This window comes from Excalfactoria chinensis, chromosome 27 (assembly GCF_039878825.1).
Source record: "Excalfactoria chinensis isolate bCotChi1 chromosome 27, bCotChi1.hap2, whole genome shotgun sequence".
Taxonomy (NCBI): domain Eukaryota; kingdom Metazoa; phylum Chordata; class Aves; order Galliformes; family Phasianidae; genus Excalfactoria; species Excalfactoria chinensis.
In genome coordinates, this window is record NC_092851.1 from 324,544 (window position 1) to 333,266 (window position 8,723).

The following is an 8,723-nucleotide window of genomic DNA, read 5'->3' on the forward strand; positions in this document are numbered from 1 at the left end:
TGGGGAACAGACAACCATCAGCATGGGGTCACAGAGGGGAGGTGATGAGGGATGGGGGGATACATGGGGGCAGAGAGCAGCTGGGAGTGTGGAAGAGGAGAGGACAGTGGGTACTCAGCATCCTGAGCAGCCAAACCAGGCCAAGGACCCCTCACCCACCCCATCCCCAAGCACAGCACAGAGCAGGATGCAGGCAGAATGAGCACAGAAAAACCCAACACTTTATGTCACAGGAAGCAGCACAGGCAAAGCTGAACAGCATAGGAAGCAGAGGGAGATGTGAGAGGTTGAAAGGATGGGGCAGTGACCATCACTGACCCCAAATGCTCATGTGGCCAGTTGGCTCCTTGCAGGCTGAAGCACAGCACTCAGATGGTTTGGTTGCTCCCTGTGTGGAGGGGAAGAGATGGTGTCCTTTAGGGCTGTGTTCACATCCCAACCCTCTGCTCCCTGCAGAGTCTCAGCCCAGCCCTGGTGCAGCACCACAAGGAGCACAGGGACCCCTTCCAACCCCCAGCCCCACACCGCAGCTGTGATTGAGTTGTTGGTTTCACCTTCCTGGACTGTAAGATAAGAAGAACCATTGTCTCTCTCCAGTTTATAGGAGGCAGGCAAGGTTCTTTGATATATGTATTCCTGGCGTGAGATGAAGAAACAACGGTTCAAATGTTGGTCCGACCAATTTATTACAAGACTTTATCAGGGAGATGGGGAAGGGGAGGACGGACACTATTATGGTGTAGGGGGATGGGGAAGGAAGGCAGGCAATAGCAAAAATATTAAATAGAAGCCAGGAGTCTCTGTAGGAAGCAAGAGGGAGATAGTCAGCACCATGGATCCATTGAGGTTTGTAGTTCAGTCATTGATCTTCAGTAGTGGTGGGTCGTCAGGCGTTGTTGTTCCACTGATGATGACGGTGACCACGACAACAACTTCCAATGGTAGCACCCACTTATAAATAGGTCCAAAGTGGTCAAGTCAGCTCTCTTTGGAGTGACAGCTCAAACACAAAGTAGTTGAGTCAGCTCTCCTTGGAGTGGAAACTTCTGGCTCTGGGATCTCAGCAGAAATTCCTTTGTTCCCATCTTCTGGGCCTTGCCAGCAGTTAAGAGGGAGCAGGGATACCCATCTGCATCCTGTTTTTCACAGGGCACGATGGCTTCATTCCCCAGTTTTCCCATACCAAGCTGGAGCTATTGCATCCCAGGCCACATCTTCCGCTCATAACAGTCCTGAGCACTCTTTTCTGGAGGCAAAGAGCTCTGAAGGAAGGTGCTTTCAAATACCCACAAAGTGATGTGGATTGTCCCACAGTAGCACCCATGACTTGCCACCTCCATAAATCAGTGAGAGTCTTATCACAAGAAACACCTCAGGAAGCAAGCTTGGAGCCAGTAAACAAGGAAGGACTCTCACAGCCATGAGCCCCAGCCCTGTGCTCAATGTGGGGCATGAAGCAGCCCCGAGCACCAGGAAGGGGAACCCTGGGAGAAATTGGGGACCCCAAGGCTGCCCTGGCACCGGGCAGAGATGGGGGACAGCGCTGCCCTCATCACTCAATGGATGCCACCTTGAAGCCTTTCTCCTGCAGACAGAGAGAAGCAGCAGCACAGGTTCACATCACAGCCAGGCTGGAGGTACCCAAGGGAGACCAAGACCACCCTACAGCCCCCACTGTCCTCCTACACCCCTTCACTTTTACCTGCATGGCGTCTGTAGATGATGAATCCAACACCAGCCGCAAAGGCGATGGCCACAATGGTGATGACCACCCCCACCACAATGGGCACCACGTTGGACTGTGGCCGCTCTGGGGGAAGGCAGGGCCGTCAGCAGGGGAAGGGGCAGCCCGCAGCCTCCCAGCCCCACATCCCCTCACTCACCCCACGAGTAGAGGCCGGGCTGGGGCAGGCTGGCGTGCTCCACGCGGCACTGGTACTTGTCCCCGTCCCCCGGCAGCGCGTCGATGGTGACCCAGGTGTGGTAGGTGCCGTCGCTGTTGGGCACGATGCCCCCCGAGTGGGTGTCCTGGCCCAGCACCGCGCCGTCCTTCACCCAGCTGACGGCGATGGGCCGCGGGTAGAAGCCGTGAGCGCGGCAGGACAAGGTCAGGATCCCGTCGGCCTCCTTCCCCCACACTCGCACCTCGGGTTGCTCTGAAGGTGGGCAGCAGTGAGGGCCGGGCTGAGCTCCCCATGCTGAGCCCCTGCCCCACCTCCAGCCTCACATCGCAGCCCCCCCCTCACCTGTCCTCCCCAGCTCTGCCTTCCCGTGCTCCACATATCTCCGCAGCCACTGCACACAGGTTTCCTCCAAGTAATGTTTCTGTCTCTCAGCATCACCACCTTCCTCCCACGCCCTCTTGGTAGGAACTGCCTCTGGAACCGCCGCAGTGAACGTCATCGTGTCTTTGTCGAAGGCAATGAAGTCTCTCCCATCATAGGCAACCTGATGATACCCCCGGGTGGTGCCGTCCTCGAGGATGTCACAGCCATACATCCGCTGCAGTGTGTGAGACCCTGAAACACAGCCAGGGGCAAGGGGGTGAGGGGCTCCTCCGGTTCCAGGGGTCCCACTGTAGTGGGGATGGGGTTGGGGTCCCCCCGGGTCGCAGCACCCCGAGCTCGGTGGGGCTGTGACGGGCAGCCCCGGGACGGTGCCGCCGGGCAGGACCAGCCCTGGGGGGTGCGGGCGGCACTGCGCCATGGAGCCCCATCCCACAGCACGGAGCCGCGGTGCCGGCCGTGCTCACGGCCGCTCTGGTTGTAGCGCCGTGCTACAGTGACCAGGTTCTCGCGGTCAACGTGCTCATGTCGGTGTGCGTTCCGGGTGCTCATCTCCCAGTACTCGGGATCCACAGCTCCAGCTGCCTTCATCCACTCGGTGCGGGGCACGAACCTCCGCGCGGTGCTGTCGTAGTGCACGAAGATTTCGCCGTCCACGTACCCCACATCCACGAACCAGGGCAGCCCGGGGCCGGGATCCGTCATCGCGGTGTAGAAGTACCGCAGGGAATGGAGCTCTGCGGGGCCGGAGCGCAGCGGGGCCGTGAGCCGCGGGTGGGGGTCCCACGGGCACAGCCCCGGGGTGGGGTTACGGGGACGGAGGGGTCCCGGTCCGGCCGCACTCACCGCCCGCCGCCCCGCACACGGCGCACAGCAGCAGCCCCAGCATCCCGCACAGCCACAGCGCTGCGCTCCGGGAACTGCCGCACCCCGCGCCGCTCCTTCAACTTTTGGGACGTCCCGGACCCTCCCCGCACTCCCAATGGCTCCTCCGCCTCCGTTCCGCCAATGGTGAACTGGAGTGTGCGTGACGTCACCGGGCGCTAGGCAGAATGAGCTCCCGCAGGTTGTGAAGCGAAACCGAAACCCATATGGAGACACCGCCCTGATCCCAAAAGCCCACGGAGACACCAAGAGAGGCTGCAGAGTGTCTTTAATGTCAGCACCACGGCTCAGGGTCGGGGATGGGGACACGCAGGGACAGCTGGTGACAGAAGGTGTCCATCAGATGCTGCCTGCGGGGACGTGGGCTGAGAGATGGGGTCACTCCGCCCTCACTGATGGCAGTGGGGACAGGGTCAGGTTGGGGACGCTCTTACCTGAAGGGTAGTTGTGACCAGGAAGCGGGGTGTAACCTGTTGGGGAAATAGGAGGGGGGTGAGTGGGGTTCTTATCCCATAACGACCTACAGAGACCCCATAGAGATCCATAGGACACAGAGAGACCAATAGTGGGACACGCAGACACCCCACACCGACCCATAGGAAACAACAGAGACCCCAAAGGGACCCATAAGAACCCATAGAGAAAAGAAAGATCCACAACAAGCCATAGAGACCCATAGGAACCCCACAGAGACCCCCTTAGAGGTCCATGCAGTCCTTCAGTGTCTTACCCAAGCACCTACCTGGGCAGGGGGTTGGGCTCACCAGTAGTATCCATAGGGATACATAGAGACCATTAGAGGGATATGTAGATACCCCACACCGATACATAGGAACCCGTAGAGACCACAAAGGGACCCATAGGAGTCCATACAGAAAAGAAAGCTCCACAACAACCCATAGAATCCCATAGGAACCCCACCCAGGGAAGCTGAGTGGTGACCAGCTGTACACACAGCCATAACTGAACTGCCAGCCTCACCTGGCTGTGCTGCTGAGCATGCTGGGCTGCCTGGCCCTGCTCTCAACAGCACCCTGTCAGCTCTGGGAATCCATCCCAGCCCCCACAGTTCCACTGAGACAGTTATGTCTGGTAGAGAGATTCACACTGCACTGAATGTGCCGCAGCCAAGAGCAACTGAAGGCTTCAGAACCAAAGAAGTGAGACGAGGCGGTGCTGGAGCTCATCTCTTCCACGGAGCACATAAGGGCAGCACAGCAGTAACCCCGGTGGCAGCAGCACCAGGGCTGTTGTTGGAGCAGCACTCCTGGCTCCCCTCCTGCTCCCTATAGAGCTGCAGCCAGACGTACAGCACTGCTGTGCTGTGCCAGCTTGATTTAACAACACAGCTGAGAGCTGCCGGCACAAACAGAGGAGCCTGAATACGTTCATACAATGTCTTAAATAGAAGGCAGATAGAAAAGGAAAGGATCAAATATTTACAGTAACAATGGCAGACACAACATGGGCACAATCCCACCCAGAAGCATCAGAAAACCACTAAATACCCAGCTGAAGCACAGCATCACCACGGCATCATCCAGCAGGGCCAGGGCTGCACTGTGCCCACAGCAGGGCTGGGATGGCTGCACTCTGAACTGAGACAAGCAAAGCAAAGCACACACGTGTTGGCTTCCAGAAATCAAGTATTTCTTGAGTACATGAAGGACCTCAACTCTGAGCAGCAGGAGAACTCAGGACCATGGAATGCAGTCTGCCCATTTGGTTGACCAGTTCAGCTGTGCTTTAAGACTCATTGTGAAGCCTGCTTTAGAAATAGATCACCATGGGGTATCCAACCAAACAGAAAATGTTTTTATTGTGTTTTTATACTATATACTCTAAGACTACGCAGTTCAACTGTCAATCATCTCATCAAGTTCAAGAAGGAGCTCATCCACATCCTTCCCTGAGTCCAAGCCAATTTCTGCTTCCAGGTTCCCTCCTGAGATTTCCCGCATGAACTTTTCCAAGTCATCTTCTACAGATAAGGGGGTCTTCCCAGCCCCAGTGGAGCTCAGCTGCTGCACTATGGCCACCGATTGGGAAATTCCTTTCTGGAATTGGGAGCCCTGAGAGCTACAGCCCTTGGCACCTGGCAGTGCCATGAAGGGTTGGAAAGGCAGCGCCCCATTGTGCTGAGGGCCAAGATCCGGTTCAGACAACAGAAGCATTTGTCCACATTTCTGACATGAAGGCTGTCGCCTCCGGATCCGGCCACAAGTCAAGGCTGCCGAGTGCAATACCGTGCCTCCGCACACGGGGAACAGACGGGACTCCCACACAGTGTGTAACGCCGGAAGGACCAGTTTAATGCTGTGCCACAAACCGTATATGCTGGTACATGTGACAGCCTCTATTACATACCCGTGACCTCCCTGACTCCAGCCCTGGTGCACGCAGGCACCACCTACCCAATACCCAACAGGGGGGAAGCACAGCTCAGCCCAAAGCTGGATGAACTTTCCAGCCATGTCTTCATGCCAAAGCGGTGCAGATAGCACAGGGAGTGCAAATGGGAGGAGGAGAGCAACAGTGTGCGATGGAGCGATGAGCAAAGAGTGAGGGGTGGGAGGAGGAGGGATGAGGGGAGGGTGGGGGGTAATCAGCAGGGGGACGCATCTGCACCCAGAGGATCCAAACCCGGACACAGACCCCTCACCCACCCCATCCCCAAGCAGGTCCAAGAGCGCACTGCAAACAGGCTGAGCAGTGCATCGCTGTGGGTCTTTCTATCATTGGAAGAGGTGCATGCAGAGTTCTGCTGTCGGCATAGGAAACTGAAGGATATGAGAGAGGTTGCGAGGATGGGGCTGTGTCCATCACTGACCCCAAACGTTCGTTTGGCCAGTTGGCCCCTACCAGGCTGAAGCACAGCACTCAGACGGTGGGGTTGCTCCCTGTGTGGAAGTGAAGAGATGGATTCTGATAGGCCCGTGTTCACATCCCAGCCCTCAGCTCCCTGAAGAGTCCCAACCCAGCCCCAGTGCAACATCACAGGAAGCACAGGGACCCCTCCCAACCTTCAGCCCCACACCACACCTGTGCATGAGCTGCTGGATGCACCATCCTGGCCTGTAAGAGAAGAAGAGCCATGAGCCCCAGCCCTGTGCTCACTGTGGGGCATGGAGCAGCCCCAAGAACCAGGAAGGGGAACCCTGGGAGAAAGTGGGGACCCCAACGCTGCCCTGGCACCGGGCAGAGGTGGGGGACAGCGCTGCCATCATCACTCACAGTGCGCCATATTGTAGCCTTCCTCCTTCTTACCTGCAGACAGAGAGATGCATCAGCACAGGTTCACATCACAGCCAGGCTGGGGGCTCCTGAGGGAGCCTTAAATCCCCCAACAGCCCCCACTGTCCTACAGCCCACCACTTTTACCTGCATTGTGTCTGTAAATGAAGAATCCAACACCAGCCACTATGGCGATGACCACAATGCCAACGACCACCCCCACCACGATGGGCACCAAGCTGGACTGTGGCCGCTCTGGGGGAAGGCAGGGCCGTCAGCAGGGGAAGGGGCAGCCCGGAGCCCCCCAGCCCCACATCCCCTCACTCACCCCACGAGTAGAGGCCGGGCTGGGGCAGGCTGGCGTGCTCCACGCGGCACTGGTACTTGTCCCCGTCCCCCGGCAGCGCCTCGATGGTGACCCAGGTGTGGTAGGTGCCGTCGCTGTTGGGCACGATGCCCCCCGAGTGGGTGTCCTGGCCCAGCACCGCGCCGTCCTTCACCCAGCTGACGGCGATGGGCCGCGGGTAGAAGCCGTGAGCGCGGCAGGACAAGGTCAGGATCCCGTCGGCCTCCTTCCCCCACACTCGCACCTCGGGTTGCTCTGAAGGTGGGCGGCAGTGAGGGCCGGGCTGAGCTCCCCATGCTGAGCCCCCGCCCCACCTCCAGACTCACATCGCAGCATCCCCCTCACCTGTCCTCCCCAGCTCTGCCTTCCCATACTCCACGTATCTCCTGAGCAAGTGCGGACAGGTTTCCTCCAGGTAATGTTTCTGTCTCTCGGCATAATTACCTTCCTCCCACTTCGTCTTGGTAGGAACTGCCTCTGGAACCACCGCAGTGAACATCATCGTGTCTTTGTCGAAGGCAATGAAATCTCTCCCATCATAGCCATACTGACGATACCCCCGGGTGGTGCCGTCCTCGAGGATGTCACAGCCATAGATCCACTGCCATGTGTGACACCCTGAAACACAGCCGGGCAGGGGTTGTGATGCCCCTCCATCTCCAGGGGTCCCACTGTAGTGGGGATGGGGTTGGGGTCCCCCCGGGTCGCAGCACCCCGAGCTCGGTGGGGCTGTGACGGGCAGCCCCGGGACGGTGCCGCCGGGAAGGACCAGCCCTGGGGGTGCGGGCGGCACTGCCCCATGGAGCCCCATCCCACAGCACGGAGCCGCGGTGCCGGCCGTGCTCACCGCCGCTCTGGTTGTAGAGCCGTGCTAAATTGTCCAGGCCCACGCGGCTATTCTGCTCATTGCTCTGTGCGATCTCCGTCTGCAAATCCCAGTACTGCTGGTCCATGTTGGCCGCCATCCACTCGGTGCGGGGCACGTACCTCCGCGCGGTGCTGTTGTAGTGCACGAAGATATCACCGTCCACGTACCCCACTTCAAAGTACCAGGGCAGCCCGGGGCCGGGATCCGTCATTGCGGTGTGGAAGTACCGCAGGGAATGGAGCTCTGCGGGGCCGGAGCGCAGCGGGGTCGTGAGCCGCGGGTGGGGGTCCCACGGGCACAGCCCCGGGATGGGGTTACGGGGACGGAGGGGTCCCGGTCCGGCCGCACTCACCGCCCGCCGCCCCGCACACGGCGCACAGCAGCAGCCCCAGCATCCCGCACAGCCACAGCGCTGCGCTCCGGGAACCGACGCACCTTCAGCTTTTGGGACTTGCCGGACCCTCCCCGCACTCCCATTGGCTCCTCCGCCTCCGATTCGCCAATGGTGAACGTGAGCGTGCGTGACGTCACCGGGAGTCAGGCAGAACGCGCTCTTACAGGGTGTGACGCGACAGCGCTGAGCGGTGCGTTTGCGGGGCTGGGACGGGCGCGGTGTGGGAAACCCCCTGCCCACCGAGCACCGGGGGGCACCCGGGCTTTGTCCCCAGCCCGGCCTTGTCACTACCCCGGGGGGGAACGAGGGCTTCTGCCTTGAGGGACGGGGGCAGTGAGCAGGAGTCGTTCTGCATTCCATTTGTTGGAATATCCTCAGTCATTTTTGGTCAGGACTCTTTGTACCTACGACTTCTACCTAAGAGCTACAAATTGCTTCAGTTATATAATGAGCCCTTAATATAAAACATTCTCATTCTAAATGCAGAAACAACACTGGATTCCCACACACTGCTGCTGCATCACTGCTGATAACTGCAAGGCAGGGCTGCACCCGCCCATCCCTCATCCTTGGTGCCAAAATACGAGAAAAACTCTGCTCCCTCCCACCCCCACGGTGTCAATAAGTTGATTGAAAGGCTTCAAGTCAAAAACAAAAGCAGACACAAACCAAACTCAAGAGCTGGCAGAACTCCGGGCTCCGTTAGAAAAG

The 8,723-nt window shown here is 58.8% G+C and overlaps 2 protein-coding genes across 2 annotated transcripts; both read right to left on the reverse strand.

Annotated features, from left to right (window-relative positions):
* Window positions 1-671: 671 nt before the first annotated feature.
* On the reverse strand, window positions 672-3,217 carry LOC140263074 (class I histocompatibility antigen, F10 alpha chain-like). The gene is made up of 6 exons (XM_072357815.1): window positions 3,132-3,217; window positions 2,753-3,022; window positions 2,247-2,519; window positions 1,884-2,156; window positions 1,703-1,810; window positions 672-1,585 (listed from the first exon to the last, which is right to left on the reverse strand). The coding sequence occupies exons 1-6, from the start codon at window positions 3,172-3,174 to the stop codon at window positions 1,557-1,559; spliced, it is 996 nt and encodes a 331-aa protein (XP_072213916.1). The 5' UTR covers window positions 3,175-3,217; the 3' UTR covers window positions 672-1,556.
* A 2,266-nt stretch (window positions 3,218-5,483) lies between these two features.
* LOC140263069 (class I histocompatibility antigen, F10 alpha chain-like) lies at window positions 5,484-8,076 on the reverse strand. The gene is made up of 7 exons (XM_072357811.1): window positions 7,971-8,076; window positions 7,598-7,861; window positions 7,096-7,368; window positions 6,733-7,005; window positions 6,552-6,659; window positions 6,213-6,245; window positions 5,484-6,070 (listed from the first exon to the last, which is right to left on the reverse strand). Exons 1-7 carry the CDS (start codon window positions 8,011-8,013, stop codon window positions 6,051-6,053), a joined length of 1,014 nt encoding a protein of 337 aa, XP_072213912.1. The 5' UTR covers window positions 8,014-8,076; the 3' UTR covers window positions 5,484-6,050.
* Between the last annotated feature and the right edge of the window lie 647 nt (window positions 8,077-8,723).

Bases quoted from the DNA above. Each gene is read 5' to 3' on its own strand.
- LOC140263074 (XM_072357815.1), bottom strand. From the start codon at position 3,174: ATGCTGGGGCTGCTGCTGTGCGCCGTGTGCGGGGCGGCGGGCG. The intron at 3,023-3,131 runs GTGAGTGCGGCC...CCGGCCCCGCAG, and splicing joins CGTGTGCGGGGCGGCGGGCG to AGCTCCATTCCCTGCGGTAC. The intron at 2,520-2,752 runs GTGAGCACGGCC...GCTGTGTTTCAG, and splicing joins GCGCTACAACCAGAGCGGCC to GGTCTCACACACTGCAGCGG.
- LOC140263069 (XM_072357811.1), bottom strand. From the start codon at position 8,013: ATGCTGGGGCTGCTGCTGTGCGCCGTGTGCGGGGCGGCGGGCG. The intron at 7,006-7,095 runs GTGAGGGGGATG...GCCCACCTTCAG, and splicing joins GGCAGAGCTGGGGAGGACAG to AGCAACCCGAGGTGCGAGTG. The intron at 6,246-6,551 runs GTAAAAGTGGTG...CTTCTCTTACAG, and splicing joins CATTTACAGACACAATGCAG to GCCAGGATGGTGCATCCAGC.